General features: G+C 41.6%; 1 protein-coding gene across 1 annotated transcript in view; it reads left to right on the forward strand.

Moving 5' to 3' along the window:
- The window catches only part of PEAK1 (pseudopodium-enriched atypical kinase 1), a 31,739-nt gene extending 11,113 nt beyond the window's left edge, over window positions 1–20,626 (forward strand). Inside the window, exons 2-4 of the mRNA XM_010156255.1 lie at window positions 2,278–2,474; window positions 11,605–12,353; window positions 19,469–20,626. Of these exons, the coding sequence (XP_010154557.1) occupies window positions 2,278–2,474; window positions 11,605–12,353; window positions 19,469–20,626 (2,104 nt within the window). The remainder of the gene's footprint in view (window positions 1–2,277; window positions 2,475–11,604; window positions 12,354–19,468) is intronic.
- Window positions 20,627–25,765: the final 5,139 nt, after the last annotated feature.

Genomic DNA, 25,765 nt, shown 5'->3' on the forward strand with positions numbered 1-25,765 from the left:
TCGCTTTTGAGAGTAGGTTAGTTCTTAACTCTCCTTGAAATTTGAACCTGCTTTTCCTTAACTAATTAACATGACTAAGACCATAGTTGTCATACCACAAGAGTGATGTAGTAGACTGAACTGTTTTTTCACCCACGAAGGCAGTGGAGGAGTTAAGAAGGCAGGGCTGTAACTAACTGGTTTCCTGGGGCGCTCTGGCAAGTCCCCGGGACCAACCCCCTAAGGTAAACATTAAGGTGCAGTAGGTGTATCACTCTGTGCAGAGTTCAGCCCTGTTGCTTACAGCTTGCACAACTTGTAGCACATCAGAACACTGTGGAATCAATGGCTCGCCAGAGTTTCAAGACATGATTAAAAGACTCAAGAAGGCCCTGAAAGAATTTCCTTTAATGGGGAATTGTGTGAGTGAGTACAGTGGGTGAGTTGGTATTTTTTTCTTTCTTCCCTTCTAGCTGTTGGTTTCCTTTGCCAAAATGCTTCTGAGCTTAGGTTTAGTGTATGTGCTTGCATGTGTCTGGTTTGGAGAATGAGTCTGTTCTGTACCTTCACCGATCGATACTAAAAAATTGCTCTCAGATGTGGTAATCCCTGGTTTGTGGCAATGACAGAACTGTAAAGCTGCTAGAAACTACTTCTTAGAGAAAACTTTCTCACTGAGGAATGCAGGTATGTCTGTGATTTACAGCAGCTGCAAGTCTTTCATTTCTTATAATCTTGAGAGCCTTGTTACTGCTTTAATTTCATGTACGCTTTACTCTGAAATTATATTAGGTGAACTCTTTAATGTGGATATATTTACGACACATCGAATGTTCTTCGCACCATTCCTATGCATGGTACTAAAAATGAACAAAAAATATTATGCTGATTAAAGATTACATCTTTTTGAACCTATGCCATTTTTTCTCTTTTACTAACAAGTTCTAATGAGTTCTGTTTGTATCAGCCTGCAGTTAAAATTCACGAGTCTGAGTAGAAACAGCATGTGCGCGCTGCACCGTAGATGGGGTCTTGTGTTATGCAAAGTATTGGCATGTTTTAACCTTTGTAGTTTGAGACTGTGTATCATGATTTTCAGTATTTTGGCTTTGGCATAGAGAGACATAGGCCTTAACTCTTTAAGGATATATAATACCTCTTTGCACTCTAATGATTTGTGTTATGAGAACTCAGCTCTTCTGCCGATTTAAAAATGTGTAATTTTTGTTAGTGTTCATCAGAAGTTACGTTAACTTGAAAGCTTTACCACAGAAATCGAACACCTGTACAGATACATGATGTGATAACCTTTGGAGGAAGCGTGTTACTCCTGTCCTTTATGGAAGTCACAAGAACTAAAACTTCTTGCAGTTCTATTTGATCAGGCAGTGAGATGTAGTGAACAGGACAATGCTCTTGGGATTTGGCCTATAAGGAGTATTTGTTTCTGTCAGTGAGAGACCATAAAGGCACAGAAATATTTTTGCTCTGACATGTTTTATGTGGCACATTATTGGCAATTGCTGATCTGTTTTCAGTAGGATTGGGGGTTTTTAATAAACCTGAACATTTTTCAAATAATTATAACATATGTAATTTTTAAATCACGCTGCAGTAACTATATCCATGGAAACTGAGCGAATCCATGGTTTTCAGTTTTGTTCTCTAAGTCATCACCGTTTGATTAAAAACTTAACAGCTGAGAGCAAGCAGAGAGGAATATCTTCATGGCCTTTTGCAACTGGCCTATTGCAGATGGATTTTAATCCTGGAGAATTTTATATGGGAAATAGATTACTGGCTTAGATGTGCTACTTGCCTGTTTCCCAAAGTGTCTATTCCCAAAATCCTACCAGTTTATGATTAAAGTTTTATGCATTTATTAAAGCTTAACAGCCCTCTTACAATACCTTGGTATCATTTATTAAAGCAAAATTGTACTGATTGGTAAAAAGGGTCTTAAACTGCTGCTGTCCCAAGCCCTGCATGTTTTATGCAGAATCATGCCTGCATATATACACGTATGTATGTTGACTGTAGTCAGCAGTAAAACATTTTAATTAGCCCTTTTATAGGAAAGGCATGAACATGTTACTCTTCCAGTCAAAAGTTGTTTCTCCTTATTAAGGAAAATAAATATTGTAGGAAGTTGATATTAAAAAAAAAAAAAGGCTGAAAGGAATTTATTACTTTACCAGTTTATTCCCTTTCCTGAAGCTATTTAATTCCTAATCTGGTATTTTGCCAGTAGGATCTAGTAGCTTTGGTCTCCACGTGATTTTGTCTTGTTTGTTTCAGTCAAGTGCCCGACGACACGACACTGGAGGATTTCTCCCCTCGCGTTCCTAGAGCCGTGTTTGTGAAGCAGGACAATGGCGGCAGTGCTTCAGTCATACCAGTGTCATCCCTCCGTCTCCCGCAAGGGGAGGAAGAAAAGGAAGAAGCCTCAAATTCTCCTGATGTAAATCCTTGCAGTGCTACATACAGCAATTTAGGTAGGTGTATTCTTGTAGGCAAAAACTTAAGTTAGACCAGATTTTGGGTACCTTTCCAGGCTGTGTAGAACCTTGTCTTCTGAACAGCTCAATACACTTGCATACAGTTAGTTTTTAAAAACAAACAATTTATAGAAAATATTTTCTCATTCTGAGAGACACATCCTTGAAAGTGAAGATTCAACCAACTCAAAGGTTTTCTGTCCTATGATTATAATACTATGTTTTAATTTCCCTTAATTGTAAACATCTCAAATACTTTCATGAGACACATTATCTATTTGGAAGATTCTTTTTATCCAAAAGGTTTAAAATAAAGACCAAATCACCTATTTTTTTTAAAATAAGTAGATTTCAAAATTTTTCCAAACTTCAAGAAAAGATGGGACTTTTTATTTTAGAGCATCAACAACTGCTAAGATATCTGTCGTCATCTTTTAGTGACTAAAACCTTTCTTATCCTAGTCTGAGAGTTTACTTACGCTCCTTTAGAAAAGTTTAAGGCTGTCCTGACTGTCCTGAAGGCACTGCACAGTCTCTTCAATGATCACTTCATTGCTGACTCATACTAAAAAGATATTTGTATGCAGGCCTTCTCTGGAAGCATCTCGTGATACATTGTATCAATATTATCAGCCTAGATTTCTAAAGCATTTTGATTTCAAATTTGAATGCAAATTTAGGAATGCCTACAGCCAAATTTTCTAGAAGAATAAAAATGTTGCATTTATTTATGTTCAAGAATATCTGACTACATATTTTTCAGTAAGGCTCCCATCCTGTAAACATACCAATTTATTAAGCATTTGGACAAGAGTAAACTGATTGCGTTGAGATGGCTCACAAATACAGGGATTTGGCATGTCCACACAGGTTGGAGGGATCAAGGACTAAATATTAAACCCTCAGGTGCATACATTCCTGAGACATTTGGTGATATTTGTTGCATTTCTTGACGTAAATGTGAATTAGTGGTGAACTTATTAGTGTGTTCTGTTAATGAAATTAACGGAATTGATTAGGTATTGTTTATAAGGCTTGAAAAGAAAAAATATCCTGCTCAAGAGTGGTGCTAACATCTACCAAAAAATTGTAACTTCAAGGAGGTAAACTGAAATTGTATTTTTAGGGTGGAATTATTCAAAGATCTAATGAATTCTTTTCTGTACACATACATATTTCCTGTGTTTAGTACAAAGGTACATTACAGATAGAATCCAGGCAGTAGATCTATCTACATCAAAACTATTTATAGCATGGTTAGCCCATTTTCCGAACCAGATTGACATGTAAAAGGATGAAGTAAAGGTGTCACTTAATTTATGAAATATCACTTATTCTTCAGGGTGAGATGGCTGGTGTTTAGCCAGGGTGCTCACACAGTCAAGGGATTACTTACATTTCATGGCCAAAGTAATGACATCGTGAATCTTCTGTTTAAATTTTTGCTCAGTTTAGCTCAATTTTCCTATGCAGGATGTTACACCTGATGGCATCTTCCTCCCTGTACAGAGTTAGATGTGCTTCTGTCTGTAGAGCTCCATTCTTCACACAGCAGCTTACATACTGGGAGTAGTAAACTCCTGGGAAATGTAATAAAATGCCGTTTAAGACTGGAACAGGTTGCCCAGAGAAGCTGTGTAGTCTTCGTGTGTGGAGACACACAGAACACGACTGGACATGGTCCTGGACAACCTGCTCCAGCTGACCCTGCTTGAGCAGAGAAGGTTGGACTTGCCCATCTCAAGGGGTCCCTTCCAACCTAAATGGTTCTGTGGTGATGACCATCAGAGCTCATTTTTGTCCATGTTGTTCCGTCGGGTGAATGCTCCTATGTAAAACCACCTAAAACTGAACCTCTCAGCAGTTTATGCAAAATCTTCTCCTCCTCCTTGGGTCACTTACAGATTTGCTGTCACCAAAGTGAATTTTAGGTAAGAAAAGAGTTAAAGTGACTTTTAGGCTTGACTTGGTCTGTCTTGGCAAGCTTGCTGCTTGTTGTTAAGAGTAATGCTACCCTAAATGGCACGGAGTTCTCTGGCTGCCGTTCAGACTTTCTTCTGGTTTATTCGAGCAGCCTCAGTTTCTGATTCAGATAGCTCTCAAGAGATGACTGGGTAGGGGTATACAATAATTCCTGTGTGTTTTCACATCTTGCATCACCTGAGCAGGAAAATCCTAGAATTTTGTAGAATTAACAAATACTGGTGTGTTTAACAGAAAGAAAGGATATGTAATATAATTAAGTTACATGACACTTGACTTCTTCAGCTGCACTTGTGTGTACAGTTACCTTTTGATAGCTACGTACAACAGTTTGTAATTTGTAAAATACATCATGTGAACGTTACAAGTTGCAGCATAATGCACAATATTCACTTTTTAAATACTAACGTAATACATATTCTATGTTTTTTATTGAAAAGCAGATAATACTCTTTAACTCTCTAATCCTCAGTTGTGAGATGTCACATGAAATTTTAAGAACAGAAATAACGGCCAGCTTTGGTAAAGTTTCATCTACAGTCAGATAGTGGTTTATGTCAGGCATAGTGCACACATAGACTTGGGTTTTGGCTTTCCCTGCTCCCACAAGAGTTGTCCCATCATCAGTTTACGGTCCTGCCCACAAAAACTGCAAGTGTGTGTCGCTGTCACAGAGAGGAGACCTGAGGTCCCACCATGACGATAGGATAAAAGAGCCCAGAATGTTCCTGGGTGGATAAACAGGAGGAAACTTCAGTAGGAGTGGAAAGGTTATGTATAGCTTTTTTTAGTGTGCAACTGTTACGGTCATAGCCAAGCCCTGGTGGCCACAGTTTAAGGACAGTGTTTAAAAAACAAATGTGCAGGTTTTAAAAAAAAAAAGCTTTGTTTAGTTTTGTGGCAGGCACTTCAAAGGTGCTCACTCAAGAAGCTGAATCTGTTCAGCTGATCAAAGAAAGAGAGTCTGGCTTGATCACGGTGTGGATGCTCACGTGATGAGGGCTACCTCTGGTATCAACAACCAATGGATTTCAGAAAATCCAGGGGCTGCCAGTTCAATGTAGATGCACAAACAAAGCTTCAGATGTGTAAGGTAGGGCCTGGGTGTCTCTCTTTTTTTTTCTTTTTTTCTTTTTTTTTTCCTTCCTTTTAAGATGTGCCCTTATTCTAACAAGCCAATTCAGGTAAATCATGTAGCTTATTGTAAGGAAGACAGTAGACTAGATGATTAAAATCCTTTCCTTTTATCTATTTAAATTTTTCTATCTTTGTCTGAATTTGTTGGGGAAATTGACTTGATTGAATTTTCATGCTCTAAGTAGATTAAGATATTCTCAATATACTCAGGGTAGTATTTCTCTCATTTAAAAAGGGTTATTTTATTATCAGCTCTTTTCCTCCTTACACTTAAAGAAAAGGTGAAAAAATTGAGGCTAAATTTCTAGGTTTTATGATTTCAGGCATTGGAAAAAATCCCAATCACAGCATCTGCCGTGGAATACGGCTCAGTCCGTAAGTTAGACCAGGGCAGTGTGCTTTAGCCAGGCTATAAATAAGGTAATGAAATCATTGTTGACTAAAACGGACAGTTCAGTGACAGACAGGGATTATAGTATCAGCCTGATGCATTGTATTTTGTATAATGTATAATTAGTACAGGTAATACCCTGAACAGGGTGTAATGGAGGGCGGGTAGCAAGACACGTCACCAGGGCAGATGAGCTGTTGCATCTGAAATTTTTATTTGTCTAGTACTTGCAGCCCATCTTACTGTAGTTCTGTGTACAGCCTCAAACTGGTGGTGAGAAACGGAGGGAGCATCACTAATGCTAGTTACAGATGTCAGCTTTCCCTTCTGTTACATTCATTAGCATTCTGGTAAGACTGTGTTACATTAAGGATAAACATGCAAACAACTGAGTGTAATACAGGATTAACGACAGTAACTATGTAAGTGTGTGTGCTGATGAGTTTTATAGAAGTGTTGTACCTGTGCTGTGTTTGTTGGAACCGAGGCTGTGAAGCACACTGCTGCTTTTGTAGTGGCTGGAAGATACTTTTACGCATTTGTGGGTTTTTTCATGGTTTGGTTCTTTTTATGAGTCGGGGAAGAGTTTATTAGGGCATGATGTATTTTGTACTGGTAGTAAAGATCAGTACAGCTGATCTCTTAAACAGAGAAATCTTTTCCAGACTCTGTATCATAATAAAAACACAGATGGCAAAGAATGATCAATATCCGAGTACAAAGAGGGGAAAAGGTACTTCGACAAGGGTAGAGAGGGGGAATTTATACAGTGGAGGTCACCAGACCATGCATTTTACTTCATGAATACCTTAATAGACCTTTGTAAGTGGACTTTGTAACATGAAATGGGAATGTACTGACATGAGAATTTCTGGGATGTCTGACTCCATTCCTGGCAGTGGGCAGAAACAGCTCAGCAGAGGCTGCCAAAGCCAGTGCAGTTGGATGGCTCCAAGATCCAGCTGTGTGATCAGCCCAGCCCTGTCTTGCAGAAAAGAGAGGGGCACGTAAGAGCCACTCAAAATTCCTCTTCCTTGCTGGTCTCCACTGTAGGGAGTCCACTGTTTTGATTTTCTCTTGGGGTTTTGATAGATGTGGTCTTGAGAGTTTGGTTACCCATGCTGTACATGCATGATTAGTAATTTTTGCTGTTCTTGGCAATGCAGAATGTGAAATTATTTGTCAGACTGATGTGCTAAGTTGGAGAACAGCAGACATGAGAGTCACTTGGCCACTTTAGCCCTTTGGGTCTTGCTCATTCATCTAAATCCCTGCACTAGGGGATTAGAGATTAAGGAGTACTGTAGTGGTCACTGACACTGAGAGCAGAGTTGGTAATTATTTCACATTAGTGACTAGGCTATTGCATGCTAGCATATTGTTTTCAGCTCTGTTTACCAATTCACATCTTCCCACAAGGAACATTATCCTTGGATGAGAGATGGTAATGGCATACTATCAGAAAAAACACTTTTGAGAATGAAGGAGAGCATAGGCTGGATTACTGTGTCAGGAGTCAGGTGAGTTTGGAGAAAGCACGGAGGCAGCCTGCTGTCACGGGTGTACTGGTTAGGGTTAGGTTAGGGTATGTTATGTACTGTAGAGCCCCATAGTCTCAGAAATAGTTCTGTGGAAGGATGCAGCCTGTCACTCGCTTGGCTTGCCTCGTTCACCGTTAGGTTTTTTCCCAACTAAAGAAGCTTTTTCCTTCACAGTTCTGAAATCTCTTGAAAATGTAAATTGCTGGTATGGCCTAAACAAAAAGGAAAGGTACATGGACTATCAAGAAATCTAAACAAGAATTATGCATGTCATTACTCTCAGAAAACCATGCTTTTGGAATATAAATTTGGATTAAACTGGAGCTGAGTGTGTCAGATGTGATAGTTTCATGAGCTAACATAATAAACAGGTTGCGATGCAAAGTCTAATGATAAATCAATTACTTGGAGAAATATAATTTAAATGCTGGTTTTTAGGGCTCATTTAGAGTTTCAAAACTCTGCGTGGTATCTGTAGACTTAAGTATTAATAGTTTAGTGAGGTTCTATAATGGAAGATGTTATTAACTGTAGAATTACTTAAAACTCTCTAGGAAGCTGCTATCTATGAAGAGTTAATTTTTTTCCATCTTTGAGCAGTCTGGAAGGAACTTCAAGGACCTCTCTAAGTGGTAGCCTAGTACTGTGCTTGTTCCCCCTTTCCGTTTTCCTCCCGAGAGTGTAGCTCAGGCAGAACCTTGTAATGTTGGAGAGTCTGTGCCATAGGTAAGGAAATGATGGGGTTTAGGCATGGGGCGGGGGGGAGGAAATGATCCGCAACAAAAAGAATCAAATTTTCTGCCAGTACTTATATGCAAAAGAGCGTTCTTGTGCCTTCAACAGGAACAAGATTTAAGACAACCTTTTTCTTGCTGGACAATGAATTTAAAAAACCGAAACATGCAGTATCATGCCGTGCCTGGGGACAGCCGAGCTGGAAAGGCTGGCCCAGTGGGCATGAAGGAAACGTATAGTGTTAAGAACTCAGCATATAAAAGGTCCAAATATGAAGCTTTTCAAACACATAATATAGATGAATACATGTCAATATGGAAAATTTGATCTTGTGGGGAGAAGCGATACCGTAGCATGACATGTTTTACAAACTCATTTTCCTTAGCTGAGAATACTTGAGAAAGTAACTGCATAATGACTTGTACGTGCAGTTCTCTGGCTCCTGCCACCCCCACCAGACATCGGCAAAGACAACTTCAGGTTATGAAAACCTTCAATTACATTTTGATGTCACAGTTCCAATAGCTGTGCAAAAGCAACAAGTAGCAAAAGTCACTGCTGCCGTCGCAACACTTCTGTATCAATGGTTTTTGGAGGACGGGGCTGTTAAAGCAGACAGAAAATAAGAGATTCAAGAAGAAATGCTGTTAGGAATCTTACCTTTCTTGCAGAGGGCTTCTGCTGCCACTTCTTGAGATGTGCATCTTGCTCTCATTTGTTTGCTCGCTGTTTCCCTCTAGCATCTGTGCAGTCCTTGGATTAGCACATCCCACAAGCAATGCATATTAGGAAACTGCCTCCTGAAATAGAGTCACTTTCTCAAAACCCCAGCCATTAGGCCACTTAGCACAGTGGGGAAGAGGGTAAGAATGAGAAAATAGGCAAGTGATCTTTGACACAGAATGTTGCCGGGGGAGAAGTACATAGGTCACAGATTTTGTAAGAGTAAGAAATTGTGGAAGACAGCACATGTTTGGATGAGTAAGAAGACTGGATACGAAGTAGAAATGAACTTGTCTTTTGCATAACCCTGAGACTGTGGCATCTGGATGTGTGTCTGGCATGCAGGCATCAGTTCTGCTTTGGAGTTGAAATCATGCCACTCTGTCTCTGCAAAATGTACCTGATAGTGTCCCTGTTCTGTTCAGCTGGCACCAGTGTTATATGCTGCAGCACATTAAATGGGGAGAGCTGCCGTTGTAGACCTCGCTCACTGCAATACTGAGATCAGAATGGAGCAATAGAGAATCTTGTGTTAATTTTTTTTTAAGCAACCTTGACAATGATTTGAGAAAGGTATTCAGGGATTGCCCAATATCCAAGAATCACAGAATGATTTCGGTGGGAAGGGACCTTAAAGACCATCTAGTTCCACCCCCCCTGCCATGGGCAGGGACCCCTTCCACTAGACCAGGTTGCTCCAAGCCTCGTCCAGCCTGGCCTTGAAGACATCCAGGGATGGGGCATCCACAGCTTCTCTGGGCAAACTGTGCCGGTGCCTCACCACCCTCATCGGGAAGAGCTTCTTTCTGATATCCAATCTAAACCTCCCCGCTTTCAATTTAAACCCGTTACCTCTTGTCCTGTCACTCCCTGCCCTTGTAAAAAGTCCCCCCCAGCTTCCTTGTAGCCCCTCAGGTACTGGAAGGTGCTATAAGGTCTCCCTGGAACCTTCTCTCCTCCAGGCTGAACAAGCCCAACTCTCTCAGCCTGTCCCCATAGCAGAGGGGCTCCAGCCCTCTGAGCATCTTCGTGGCCTCCTCTGGACTCGCTCCACACGCTCTGTATCCTCCTTATGTTGAGGGCCCCACAACTGGATGCAGTATTCCAGGTGGGGTCTCAAAACAGCAGAGCAGAGGGGGAGAATCCCCTCCCTCGACCTGCTGGCCACACTGCTCTCTCTGGATACAGCCCATGCTATTTCTAGCCTTTGAAGATTTTTATTTTGTGGTAGCTAGGAAGTGATGACCCGGGGGAGTAGTCCTGTGAAATCTTCCTTGATGATCAGGCAAGTACAAAGCTAATAGAATTTCCTGCTCAAAATTCATTTTTTTAAACATTGCGATATCCAGTCTTATAAAAAAATTCATAAGGTTCTTCTGAGGGTTTCTTGAACTTAAAGAAAAGCTAGAGATGTAACTTTCATTTGTGATGTTGTCTCCTTGGAATGATGGAAAAGAGAATGATTGTTAAGAATTCAAGAGCCAAGGCTATTCTGTTTGCGGATACACTCAAAAACACAGTCCTCTTATCTTCTGAAATTAGGAAGTCCTTTTCAGCATTCTTACCCAGCATTCCAGGGTTTTGTGCATCCTGGCCAAGAGGATCTTTGATTCTGGACTGCTCATAAAAACTGTAACAGCATATCTTAAAGTCTAAAGGAAGCTATCTTTTCATAGATGGCAAAGTCATTTATTATTAATTACGGACCAGACTGATGTAATTCAAATCTGAATCTGAGATCCCCCAGTTTGGTTCAGTGTTCCAGTTCAGTCCTCTCTTTACAAGGATTCAACACATATTATAAAGAGCCAAATAGCTGTAGTGTCTTTCTGCTTGCTGATTCCTTGCTGGAGAAGACGCCCGGCTGCATTTGTACGGAGCATCCGTTCCATGTCTGCTGTGTTGCCACTGTAAATGCTTTCTCACCTTACCATTACAGCCAAGAACCTCACAGGAGTAGTAGAGAACTTACAAAATAATATCTCTGAAAATAGCAGTTGATTATTAAGAGTGGTAAAATTTCGTTTTGATATGAGTAACAGCCGTTTAATTGCTCCAGGGCAGCACGCTGGTCATTTGTATTGTCGGTGTGTTGTATTTGTGTGTAGTGCTTTACAGGCTGCTATGGGGATGTAGTAACGACGATAACCTCACCTGTCAGAGCAGTGCAGCTCGAAGAGAAGTAGCACACAAAGCCACTTAGCAACATCCACCTAGTTTAGCACATTTGAGTAGGAAGTAAGGGATGACGTTCTAGGTGATTGACTGCAGAAGGAATTACGGGAGGCGGGGTATAATTACTGAAACTGGAATTTCCTCAGAGTGCCAAAATTGACGTTTGATTTTTTTGCTTGCACTTTTTAATCCATGTGACAGAAAATGCCAGCATTGCTAGCACTTAAACTGATTTTCATATGTAGGCCAAATAAAGACTGGCTGTGTGTGATGGTACGTACGTGATGCTGATTGGGTCATTTTGCTGGCTAATTAGTTCATTGTTTCAGGTATGTACTTAGATGTTCTTCATGTTGGGGGCATCCTAGTTAGCTTTTTCTGTTTCGCAAATAGGAGCAGCAGATGCCAAGTTCTTTAATCTGTTCCTGTTCTTATTACACAGGACAGTCTAGAGCAGCCATGATACCACCAAAGCAGCCAAGGCAAGCGAAGGGAGCTTTGGATGATGCCATTGCCTTTGGAGGACTAGTAGACCAGGAGACAATGAGCAACTTACAGCCAACACCACCTCCACTGCCCAAGAAAACCATTTTGAGAGCTAACACAGAGCCAACTCCCAGAGATCTCCAGAAACAGGCCCTGGAGAACAACCTGTGCCTTGTGGCCAATCCCACCTATGATATTGACACCAACTGGGAAGCAAGCAGCGCCTGCTCTTCCGTCAGCCTGGAGCTCAAGGTTCTGGACAACGAGTCAGGAGATTCCTTGGACAGGCCCACAGAAAAACTAAGGGCAACCACCTCAGCAACTAACAGTGTTTCCAGCCTAACCACTATCAGTATTAAGGACCGGTGTTCCAACAGCATGGAGTCTCTAACAGGGAGACGCATCTCGCAGACTAAGCAGGGCAGAGGTGTCCAAAAGCCACAGAGGCAAGCACTTTATCGGGGAATTGAAAACCGAGAAGAGGTGGTTGGTAAAATCCGAAGCCTTCACGCAGATTCGCTGAAGAAGCTGGCACTTAGATGTGAAGACTTGTTCATGGCCGGGCAAAAAGACCAGCTGCGATTTGGGGTGGACAGCTGGTCGGACTTCAGGCTGACCAGTGACAAGCCATGCTGTGAGGCAGGCGATGCAGTTTACTACCCAGCTTCTTACGCAAAAGATCCTCTCAACAATTACGCAGTCAAGGTAAGAGGGGCTTGAAAAAGGGTAAGTCTAGACATCAGTGGCAAAATGAACTACAGTAACCATGATCTGCAACACACCCAGTAGAGACAGGTCCTACAGATGTGTGTGCTGCTTCCAGCAGCACCGTGTGAAAACTAAGATGCCCAAGATAAAGGGTCTTCCTTCTGTCAAGAACCATGTGTCGCGCTGTTATCTGCTGTTTGTTTCATTTCTTTTTTTTATTGCAGCTTCAAAATTATTAAACCAAAAATCGACACCACTCATTCTTTACCATGCTCATTGCTTAATGAAATATTGAAGAAAAAGCTGTATTATTATAACTTGTGTCAGCAGTTTCTAAAAAACTTTCCCTAGCAGTCGTTTGATTCACATGCATGCAGGTGTTACTGAATCATCGCTCTTAGGAAAGATTTCAAAGTTTTCGATGTTCAGAGCCATGTAGTTCTAAATGTAAATGCTAGGCTAATATACCTTTATGTTCCCAAACCAGGTCTCATATTTTCCCCAGGGTTCACCAGCCTTTCAAAAGCTCTGCCTAGCCATGTTGCCTTGTAAGATCTACTAAAAACTTGCCAGTGTTAGTCTTGTGGCCTTTTACTAACCAAACGAGTGATTTGTGTCTAGTTTATATTTCAGCGAACACGTAACAGAAATAAGATTTGCTGGCTGTACTGCTAACATAATAATGACTGGTTGGCAGCTGTGTCACTAGATGTTGTTACTTCACGGACTTGCATGTAGGCAATTCTGTCTGAGCACTGTGTCTCTAAACTTCTCCGTGCTTATCTGGGAGGATAGTAGTGAGAAAGGGGCTGAGACTCATAGCTCTGTCAGGCTTCCTGTGTGACCTTGAGCAAATCACTGAACTGCTGACTCCGTCCTGAAATGAGGTAAAACATTTATTACCCAGGACAGGTGTGTGAGGCCTCATGGGTTATTCCCTATAGAGCAAGTTGACTTTCTCAGAAGGGTGGTGCCTTACAGGAACAAGATGTTACCATTCCTGCAGGATTGTTTATAAGAAAGATGTAAAAAACCAAAAGGTAAGATTGTTGCAACGGATACGTTCTTCGGAAACTTCAAAAGGCGTCTTTTTTAGGCAGATTTGTGGGCATAACCGTTTGTATTTCTTTAGTTATCATGGACCTCTTTGTGAAAAAATGTGAAATGAAATATGGATGTCTTACGGATGCCACATCCGGTACAAAACAGCCAAGAACCAGACCAGGAATGCATTTGGCAATCCACTCTGATACAGAATCAACAGTCTGGCATTACTTAGTTTGGGTTTTTTGGCCTTAATACAACGATGCAAAAATAGTTGCTTCTAGGACCCAAAGTGGTATTTTGGGTTGTCCGTAAAGCCGTTCCTCTTTGCACGGTGTCAGTACACCCTTAAATTAGTTCTTGAGAGGCAACACCTACACAGTTGTTCTTAACTATTGTCCTCCTAGATACAGCTCTCCTGTAGACAGCCAGGGAGAGGAAAGAACGCAGCAGTGTCAGATACAGCACCCGAGCGGTGCTGAGTCTTCACGAGTAAGTCAAACAAGTGTGCATCCTAATGTTGTACCTCCAAAAATAGAATTACAAAAGTGCTGTTAAAACTTAAGCTTTAACTATCTGACTACTGCTGAATTAAATCCAGAAGAATGAACCTTTTGTGCAGATGAATGTACCAGGGCACCTTTACTTTCTGGGGCTATCACCGGCAAATGATGCTCTGATAGATTTGGCTGAGAACAAGCCCAGCTTGTTCTGCTGGTGTGGATATTAGAGGAAACATTGTTTATAGGGGTGTGTTGTTTCAAATCATTGTACTGTGCTTTCTGCTTCATTCTCACCTTATTGCTAGTAGACACCCTGTGCAAAACAAGTTGCAGGAAGCCATGTGGAAATTATTTTGACTGAAATATCATAAATAAAACCAGTAAGTAAGTCGTGATCAGAAAACTACTTTTTAGAATGGAAAAAACCAGAAGTTTCCTTACAAGGAAGGTTTCCATAAAATTCTGTTCCCTGAGGCTTTTTTCCTTCGCTGAGTGCAGTACCACCTTCTAACTCTTGGTAGATCTGGGACAATATAGATAAACATTCCCCTGAAACCACAGTTGTTTTATCAGTAATTCCAAGTATGTGGTGGAAAGGTTACACCAAAGTAAAAGCAGCAGAGAACACCAGATTGGATTGGGTGAGTTCAGCTCAGAAGCATCCCCAGGCAGACTGAGTCAGGCAGTGATCTGACAAGGATCAATCTCCAAATACTAGTCCAGAAGAGATTACTTACTGTCAGCGACATGGAGGAAACTACTTCCACTTTCAGTCTTAAACTCGTAAGGAAGTCACCGAACAGTGTCACAGACACACCGAAATCAGAGTCCACACCGCGCAGGACCGATGTAAAAACCAGCAGGGTTATGGCCTGCAGCGTGTGCGTTCTGGCCACGGGCATGTGTTGCAATGCAGTTCAGGTGGGATAACAGGAATTGCCAAGGTGCAAACAACTCAAAAGGAACAATGAAAGATTTATTGCTTTGGTTGCTACAGGGCAGCAGAAGTTCTTGTAGCAGTAAAACTGTAGGATTTCTGCTAAGGTTCCTGTCCCAAGTAAAAAATAGAGTAATGTAGAAGTAAATCTTATTGGGCCACAATTTGGCTGACTGTTTTCTAGTAGCAGTTGACAACCATTTTCTACTTAGTTTGTCACAGTGTGCTGAGGTGTGGTTTTGGTTATTCTGTTTCCTAGTGGAGCTTCTTGCCAAAGCGTTAAGGGTCATCCCAGAACTTCATGCTTCAGATCAAAAGAAAGCTATGTACGTTAAACTTTTAGCCCATTCTGAGATCAGTCATAGCAGCGTAGAATTCTGCCTTTTGGCACATCATTAAAAAGTCAAAGCTCTATTCCAAGGCCAGATCAAGAAAATGAGGTCAATCAGAGATCAAACTGGCCTCCTTGGAAAACAAGGTTGTGCCAAGAACAAGCTATCAATTTGGGATTAGCCAGCTTTCATTCTACACAGAATTTCATTTGCAATGTCCCTCTGTGCAATTCAGCAAAGTAGCACAGATGGTGCAGTCTTTGTGATCTTCTGTGTTTCTCATTTTCAGCACTTGTAAATTCGTTTCCCACAGTATTCATCTTTCTTTTAAGTTCACTGACGCCCTGTAAAATGCATAGGACAGAGGGGAAATAAGATTCCCTGCTGGTAAAGTGGAAGTCAGCTGATGGCACAGTAGGCTTCTGGACTCATAAAGGAAAAACAAAAGCTAATGCAGAACAATTTTTAGAAGCTCTGAAACATTCAAGTCTTGCTTCTTAGGGATGGGGGCGGGCACGTGTGTAGAAAATGGAAATAGCAGGATAAAAAGAAACCTGTCCTGCCCCTGTAGAGGTGATGGAAGTTTGTATCATCAGCATACCCTAAAGAAAACATACATGACCACAGTGGAAGATGGAAACTTTCCGTTCTTTCCTACTTGTCTCTCTCCTTTTTTCCTATTTCTTGCATGATGCGGAAGGGGTTTTTACCAACATTGCTTCATCTTTTGAACAACCAGCACTTTATCAGCTTTAGAAATAAGGCTTGCCAGCCCTTATCAACAGCCTTCCTTCAGCTGTTATCACATACCATCTCTTCAGAGCTGAGCTGACTGTGTTTCATGAAAGCAAATGGTAAATAACTGATTGATCCCTCTTTCTGTTAGTGTTTTAGAGTATTTTCACCTTTTTCTTCTCCTTTGCCCCAAACTAGGAATTCAACATACTATATATGTAAAAGGCAACAGGATTTCCATATTTTTTGGAGCAGATGACCGGAACAGCCAAAAGCTTAAAAATCATGCAGAGAAAACCGGGCTGTATATTTACTCACAGTTTTGACATTGAATTAACTGTCACACACAAAAAAGCTCGGTATCCATTCCTTCAGCAATTCATCACAAGCAGTCTAAATCATCTTTTCAGATCTCAATATATGCTTTGGTTGCATAACTTCCTATAACTAAAACCATTTTGAAAATTTTAGATCTTGGTCATTGGGATGATAGTTATAGGTGATAGTGGAGTTATTCCAATATAAAATGCTAGAGTAAGCATTATTGCCCATTAAAGATACTAAACAGCATTCATTACTCTGTTGCAAACTGGTAATTAAAATAGATTTCTGAGTAGAAGCTGCAGCTCAGAAAAATGATAAAATTGTACAACAAATATGTCAGTAAATAAAATTTACATTCTATAAACTGTCTTTGAACATATCAGTAAGAAAACTTATTTTGTCCTGAATTTATTTTTGAATATATACTTGTATTGGAAAGCAGGAAGACAGAGAAAGGAGGAGATAGAGAAGGACAACTCTTTAGGGGTGTTTTTAATAGGTTGGAAAGGCATTTCTTCACAATGATCCAGCTGGCAACATACCAATCAGATTTGCCTTGCAGGCCAGTTCTGCTGGCTCAGAAGAAGAGGGAATGGGGGCAAAGGCAGCATACTCTGCCCTAATAGCTGAATGCCTTTTGGTGCAGGCATGCATGGCCAGTCATTTCCAAATTGGCAGGAAGCATTACTACATCCATGGAGGCCTATGAAAGTGTGCTGTTGAAGTGTCAGAATTGTAGGATTGGCAGTATTGTCTAAAATGAGTGAACCGAGGCTGATTTTGAGAGGTGCAGAGCCTACCTCCTATTACTTTAATTGAAATTCCAGTAATAAATTTGAGAGCCCTTTTCTGAAGTAAGTAGGAAAAAGACTGTGCCTAGGACTAAAATCAGACAGTGGCATAAGTCTCGCTTCCTTTTCATTTTTTGTACTTTAAAAAAAAGGACTTGTATTCACCAAATTCAGGTGTATTAATTGTTTTAAGAGCAAATACTCTGTGCATTATATACTCCTAATAGAATATAATTTTTAGCTGGCAGGTGGCATTAGAAATCCTCTCTGGCTAACACGAAATACAGCACAATAGCTAAGGGTAAGTGCTTTTTTGCACTTTTCTTATCAGCAAGTAGGCTTGACCTTAAAATGAAACTCTTTCAGAGTGTGTTTCTATTTTGGATTACGTCAGTTAAGTATTTTTAAAAACAAAAGGCTGGATTACAACCCACTTGAACCTTCTCTGCAGTTGGAATTGATTATCCCCATGGCTAGCTGTACAAGAAAAAGGTTGTGGACTTGAAGGGCATAAAAGACAAAAAATATTCTCATTTTCCTTAATAGTTGTTCTAATCAGATTTGATACACGCTGGTAGAGTCTGTACAACACTTTCCTGCTTCTGTCTTCTGTGCAGTATGAAGTATTTAATAAATCTGGGCACTGCAGTCTCCAAGACAATCAGCTGACATTTGCTTGTCATATACAATGCAAAGATTAATGCTGTTTTAGTACTGTAACCCTTGAGAGAAGAGGGGAGAGAGAACATCCCACTGATAACTCACTTCACCTCTAACTATAAGATACAATTGAAATACATTTAAACTGGCAAGAGCCACTGTAGAGCGGGTAACTACCAACACTCCCGGAAAATTGACTAGAAATGCATTTTTCAAATGCGTTTTGTTTGTGCAAGGCAGTTATAAACAGGCAGTTTGAGCTGTAGTGTACATAGTACGTAGGGAGATGTACATGCTTGCGAAGGATGGGAACATGCACAATACCAAAGGCAGGAGGACAATCACTATACTGTTACTACTTGGGTCTGCTTTCATATAATTATCTGACAATGCACTTTTCTGATCAGCAAGCATAAAAGACTAAATCTCCCCTTAAACTGTGTGGAGTTTAACCACATAAGCAAGGAAGAGATGAATTTAAGTATCTTTTTGAATGAAAAGTTAAGTTTGTAACTTGCCCTACCTAAGTTACTGAGAAGGGGGAAAATGAGAACGGTGGATGCAAGTCACCTTATGCCTGTATTTAGGGCTAGCATGAGATCTGAGCCCCTTGGTGGTTGTGACTGTGTAGAACTAGTGCTGGCTTTTACTAACCTTCGTTATTTGGCTTTCAGAGATGGGCTAAGGGAAGCTGCAACTTCTTTCCAGCGAGAAATGTTCTTCCTCTGCGCTTTGCAGTTAAGACCTGTTGGTGCATGATGCCAGCTGAATACTTGGGCTCTAACCTTGCAGAGGTTACACGCTTTGGACAGTCTCACTGAAGTTACTAGAACCAGGGCTAATATGCAAAGGTCAATGTGACTGATTCTTTGTAGGGCTGTAATTTCAATCAGTAAATGCCTTAGAACACAGGCTGTCATAGGGGTTGTCCAGTGGCTGTTGTAAGGGGGTTGGAGCTGCCAGTTATGCACTGCAAACAATCCATGAGGGTAATTATTATGGTGATAATGTACATATGAACAAGATCTTTTTTGACAGAAATTAAATACAGCTGTATATGGAAAATTAAAAGCATATAGTCACGATCTGACACATGATTGAAAGCAATTAAGGTACCATGTTCTAATGAATTTCCATTCATCATCTGAGCCACAGCAAGTGTGCTTGCCAACAGCCCCTGCCACGCACACATAGACCCCTCGCTGCAGACAGGATGTGTTCACTTGACACAACTACAGCTGGTAGATTTCACTTTCTGGTTACAGTGGGCAGGGAGCGTGCATCGGTCACTTAACTGACAGGTAGTAACTTGCTGTGCCATGCTAACTCAGTCACGTGCGGTCATTTGATCGTATCCTCAAACATTCTGTGCAAGTTTCCGTGTATCTCCTTCTGCTGTTGATTATTTTTCTTGTTCATGCTTCACACAAAGCTGAGAGGAGAACACGAAGTAAAAGCATATGAATAAACAAGTAACTGTAAAGTAAGCTTCACTGTGAACTTAGCATGTATCAGCTGCTATTCTGACTAAAATTGCAACCTGCCTGAACTGTGTTTTCCACTGAATAATGAAAGCACAGGGAGAGCTGCCTACACACACTGGTCTGCAGTCGCTTACTACCCCATGGAAACTGTTCATGTGCCTTCAGATGGTCTGCCAAGGTCAGGTCAGTAAAAAGGTTTTCAGTACTTGTCTTTGTGAATACCCATGGACAAGGTACATACTAAAAAATAGATACATATTTTACAAATTTAAGAGTCTGTTCTGTTTCTTTTCTTCTTCCAGATTTGTAAGAGCAAAGCCAAGGAATCCCAGCAGTATTATCACAGCCTGTCTATCCGGCAGAGTCTGGCTATCAACTTCAACATCCAGCAGGACTGTGGCCATTTCCTTGCTGAAGTGCCAGTTCGCCTCCTTCCATGGGAGGATGCTGATGCACCAGAGGTAGAAGAAGAAGAGAGGGAAGAAGAGGAGAAAGAGCCTGAGCAAAAGAACAGAGACACTCCTTCCAATACAGAGGCTTCACAGAAAGACAGCTCAAGCAACCAGGGCACCATCAGCAGGCCACGCAGCCGTGTTGTGGTCATCACGCGAGAGGTCCCATACTTAACAGTGGCTGACTTTGTGCGAGAATCTGCTCCCCGCCATGCAAAAAGCCCAGATTTATACGAGAGGCAGGTCTGTCTACTCCTTTTGCAGCTATGTTTGGGCCTGGAGCACCTGAAACCCTATCATATCACACACTGTGATCTGCGGTTAGAGAACCTGCTGATGGTTCATTCCAGACCAGGAGGCAGCCCTCTGAGCTCTGAGTCCATGGAGCCTAGTCCCAGCACGGCTTGCCCAGCTAGATTAATAGTGAGCAATTTCTCACAGGCCAAGCAGAAGAGCCATATGGTGGATCCTGAGGTCCTACGGGATCAGTCCCGCCTGGCTCCAGAAATCATCACTGCAACACAGTACAAAAAGTGTGATGAGTTCCAGACTGGCATCCTCATCTACGAAATGTTGCACTTGCCCAATCCCTTTGATGAGAATCCGGAGCTGAAGGAGAAGGAGTATACTCGTGCCGATCTCCCCAAGATCCCTTGCCGTTCCCTCTACTCTCAAGGGCTTCAACAACTTGCCAGCTGCCTGCTGAATCCCAACCCTTCAGAGAGGATCTTGATATCAGAAGCCAAGGGAATCCTGCAGTGTTTGCTTTGGGGTCCACGTGAGGACTTATTCCATGCGCTAAGTACATCTTCCAACCCTGCCCGGAAAGATGCTGTGCTTCAGAACTGGCTGGATATCAAAAGGACGCTGCTGATGATCAAGTTTGCAGAAAAGTCCTTGGACAGGGACTGTGGAGTTATTCTGGAAGACTGGCTTTGTTGTCAATATCTGGCTTTTGCCACTATAGACTCACTTCATCGCATCGTGAGAATCATGCAGCAGCACTAGTTGGTAAAGCTTGTTGCTTTTCATGAAGCACCCCCCACCCCAACCCTCATTCCAGCCTGCTCTAGGGCTCACACTTCGTACACGTGTTAAAAAATAGCCTAGATATCAAAGCCAGCAACTCTGAGCAAATGGGTTCTCTTTGGAGAAACTGCATCCTGTACACAGTGTGACAGAAACTTTACTTTTTTGCCAGGCCTGTTAGGGACTGATTACAAATACATGACTGCATTTGGATCAGACAGCGTGTAACTTGATTAATATCTGGCTGAAAAGGAGAGCAAAGTTTGATACCACTATTTCTACCACTGCAGTAAACAAGTTGCCCTCCTCTTCTGGGTAGTTTCTGTCATTTCCGTGTGTAGCATTGGTTAGTGAATAGCAGTGACCACAAGCAGAAATGGATTCGTCGTACGTGTGAGATGAATGATCCACCACACCACAAAACACTCTTGTTTCCTTTCCACATACCACGCAAAGTTTTGTCTCGGCTCCGTCAGTCCCCTACAAGTGAGCTGGACTCCCCTTTCCTTTGGTCTCGACCAAACAGATCTTACACTTTACACCACCGTTTTTTCCTCCCCAGAAGTGGTTATCTTGCTGACTGCGGCAAGTGTCAGCGGGCAGTGAGCATCTGTGTTCAGTCCTCTTCCCTCCCGTGCCTCACTGCCTACCCATATCCTTTCTAACCCCGGATCCCTGATTTCAGCAAGGCTGCCTTACTCAGACTGGCACCCTTAGCTTAAGACCTCTGCATTAGAAAGCAGAATATGCACACTTTGTCTATCCCATTTCCTACGTGACATGTGCCAGCCTGGAGTGCTGCTGGACTGCAGCTGTAACCGCGTTCGTACAGGTACCGTACAACACGTGGTGGGCAACTGAAATGCCCCTTCCACCGCAAAAGGCACTAAAGCCTGTCTTGAAATGGGTAGGACGTATGTAACCTTCTCTGACAATCACTGCTATGAATGGGGGATGAAAATAACAGCCAGCTCTTTTTTTTATTTTGGTTTGCTCTTGTCACTTGTGCCATATTGCAAAGTGGGACTGAAACTGGCTCTGCTGGTATGTTGGCAGGAGATAGAAGTGTTTAGAGCTTGTCTGTGTGTAGCTAACAGGCCACATGGAGACACTTGTGCTGCAGACACACTTCTCTGAAGGGTAAAAACAAGGGGGCAAAAACCCTGTTGTTTAATTATGGAGGGAGCTGTTGAGTTTGGCAGCCACAGCTATCAGTACCATGATCCACTTTTCCCACAGCAGTGTTTGGCTGCATCTCTCCTGTCTGTTGTAACTAGTGTTTTCTATGTTGCTATCGACAACACCCTAAAAACAGCATGTTGCCAGCGTAGCTCAGAGAGCATTGCAGACAGTTTTAGAGTACAGAGGGAATTAGTGAGGATTAAAGAGACAGAATTTTGAAGAACTCGACCTGAAGGAGCTTGTCACTTTGAGAGGCCACTGCTGGCTGACTTCCCTGACCTAACGGTAGTTTCCTATGGAACCGCCGTGGTTGTACAGGCGGTATCTTTGCTCAGCATTGCTAGGCTCGGAGTTGTTTCCTGAATCACTCTGAAGAATTGATCTGGATGCAGGGGAAAAAGTGATACCGAACATGCTGACCGGGTGATGGAAGGCAGACAGCCCTAGTTATGAGCCTGTGCTTCCCCCCTATGGATCTATGTGCAATTCTTGTATGTATTTTTAAAGCTGTACATTACAGTGTTCACTTTACACACCAGCCTTTACCTGATGCTAGAGCTGCAGCCCCTTACTTTACTTTCCTGGCACATAAATGCACAGATATCCGTGTATTCTTTTTATGGATTGATGTTTCATTTTAATTGTTAAAACTGTGAGGAATCAATTCACTTCAGCCTTGAAACAAATAGCCACTTTATATAGCATATGCATGCTTGGACCGGATGCATGGAAACTGAACGAACAGTCCTGCAGGCTTAAAGTCAGCAAAAGTAGCTCTGGATTCACACCGTATGTTTGGAAGGGTTGAATGTCTATTACTCTTCCGCTGGCACCTGTCGGAGCTAAGCTGAATAGCGTGTGGAAGCCTACATCAATTGTGCCGTAGTGTATAGACTCTGTGACCTTTCTAAAGATTTGGTTTTGAAACTTCTGATTATTATTCTTTTGTTTGATTCACCTGTATCAGTGAAGAATCGGGCAAGGATAAGGATAATATAATGGGATCCATATTTTTTTTTTCTTTCTCGACAGAAAGGTTAGGATGGCAGCATGGATGCAGACAAAGAGGGCAGCGCATTAGAAGCCCAAGCGCAATATATGTAGTTGAGGTACTTCCACTACAGCAGGAAAGAGTTTCTGCACTACTGCTGAGCAGCTCTTTACAGACGAACCTTTACTGACTCGCACGTTGAGTGCAGCCCTGCTTTATCTGGACACAGGAGGGCAATGCTCGCATAGCTTCAGTACACGGAGCATGACAAGTCACTTGCATGCTATCTGCTAGCTGTTACAACGCCTTGAGCTACGAGTAGGGCTTCTTCTCCCCTGTGGTCTGGTTTTGTGTTTGTTTCGTAGCGCGCGTGCGCACCTAACTTCTTGCCTAACTCATATAGGCTCTATGAGCAATTCTTGGACCACTTGCCGTTGCGGTGGGCTCATTCCTTGAAGCCGGTAGGTGTTTCCGTGTTTACGGACACGTGTTCTCAGTGTCACTTTCGTGTCAACGTGCACACGCAGAGTTGAATTTTGAATGTTTGCAACCATACATATTTAATGCAGCTGGTCCAAAGCCTTTGTATCTCTAATTTCAGTTTATCCTTTGTGATGAACCAATGCTCATTCTAGCTCTGCAGTATAATCAAGCATGGATAGATGTTCACTACCAATCTCTTACTTGTGCAGCACTGGGTAAACTTTAGCAATTTGTGATGCTGTGTGGTTTTTTTTTCTTTAAAAAAGAAAGAATGGTCAAAGAAGTCAAACGCAATCGGACCTGAGCTGTCCTCGAGGCGCTTGAAGCTGACTTTGCAGATACGCCCATAACTGATGACTGTAACTGTGTTTGGTTCTCCATCCCGGCAACTGATTGTGCCACATAAATATCCAAGAATGTATGCATTAAACTGATTGTAAACAAATCCTAAGAATGCTACAGCATAATTGCTAAGCAAAAGGAAAAAAACCCACTCTGTTTGTAACTGGGATCCTGTGTGTGACAGGAACAAAACCCCTGGCTGTGCACGTTATAACTGACTCAAATATGTGCACAGATCTTGCCTTTTTTTTTTTAGCAGTGTCGCACTTTCAGTTGAGCTCAAGAAATAGGAAGAGCTGCAAATCTAAGATAACAGTATTGACTGTAAATATATATTTTTCTATTAATAAAAGCTGTCATTCAGATATTTTTAACATGAACTCTAAAGGTTTTCCAGTGGAAGCTAATTTCTGGAAAAATCAAATGCTTGTTTGAAGAACTGTGGCGAGTGGTTTCTGATCCTATTAGAGCCATTAAAAACCTCTCTAGTTTACAGAGAGAGCACAGTGATTGGAGTCACAATGTTTAGTGCCTTGTCAAAAAACTAAAATGTAGCTGGTCGGTTGGTAGAAATCTTATCCTTTTCATAATGGCCCTAGAAATAATACTGCCTACATTAAGATGCAAAAGACTTGACAGAATTAAATGCTGTACTTCCTATGATGCTGAGTTGATCTATTCAATAAGATTTGGTTTTGCAGCTTACGTGAATGAGTGCTTTGAAGCTGCTTGTAGTACAGCATAAACATGAAGTAACCAAACTGTGGGCTTTCAAATTCGGGCTCTGCACAGGAAGATTCGTACTGGATAACAAGTCAATTGGTCGAGACTGACCACAGCACCAAAAGAAGCCTATTGCTTTGACAATCTGCTGCAGACACTCAGCTTCTAGGAGATGAGGAATCTGATTAGTCTGGAAGAAGCGGTGAAGGTAAGATGTGGTGCTCCTGCAGTAGGCAGGGGATCTGCTGCGCACCGTACTCCGCGGTACGAAATGCAAACCTCTGTTAAAACAGGAGTTCTGCAGAACTACTCACGAGGTGTTATGGAAAATGGGTTTGTTTTCTATTTCTTAAATGGGAATTATGTACTCACTGATCTTTCAAGCCTCATATCTGACCCAGTCAATATGCATAAGCAGGTGAATATCAAGAGAATCTACTAGTAAACACTTGCTTACAAATTTTCAGGAATGAGAGAGCCCAGAATTTTATTCTGGAGCCTCTGGAATGTCCAAATATAGGAACCTGGTCTCACTTCAACAATCAGACGTGATGAAATCAATAACGCAAGCGAGGGTATTATGTTAGTGGTCCACAAACAAGAATGCACATAGCATTTACAGCAGTGTTCCACCTTACATCTGTTATGTTCCACACATCCCAGCAGCACCCAGAAGGTATGAGTGGATCATCTTGACATTTTAACACAGGGGAATTCCCACGTATTAGAGATAAAAGTATATTATTTAAATAAATCACTTGTGTGTTAGGGTTCAGCTACTTGGAGAATTTATTCGGCAGCTTCACACTGTAGGTCCTTAACTTTAGCATGTAAAAAACAGTATTTGCTGCTGAAGTAAAGCGTATCTGTTTCTAAACTCTTGTGCTGAGATGCTCCACCTAAATTAATTTTTTTGTTTGTTTGTAATAGCAATTAAATTCATATGTAAATATAAATTAAATAGTCCTGGGTTTATTTAAATGAATTGTAACTCTTCTGAGGGATATAATGGAAACTGAATCAGACCCTTTAACGCACTTTCCTTCCCCGTTTCCCAAAACAGGAATTAAGTTGTTTCTCTGTAGAAACAGTACATGACCGTTACTCCCTGCTTGGACTAGGCTGTCTATTTTACTCTGATTTTGCAGAGGTAGTGTTGATTCTGCCAAAACTCCTGTAAAGCGTAGAGCACAATCAGAGCCCTTGGGTCCACGCAGGGAGAGATGTGATGATGATTTAGTTACGCAGTAAGGTAACATCCAAGAAGTGCAGAATGGAATTTTTAAATACCTCTATAAAAATACACCTGTGGAAATATTTTGTAAATAATCATCTGGATTGCAAACACCTCGAGGGAGGAATACACAAAAAATACTTCTGAAGTGAAATACTGGTGA

The sequence above is a fragment of the Eurypyga helias genome, unplaced genomic scaffold, assembly GCF_000690775.1.
Source record: "Eurypyga helias isolate BGI_N326 unplaced genomic scaffold, ASM69077v1 scaffold23457, whole genome shotgun sequence".
Taxonomy (NCBI): Eukaryota; Metazoa; Chordata; class Aves; order Eurypygiformes; family Eurypygidae; genus Eurypyga; species Eurypyga helias.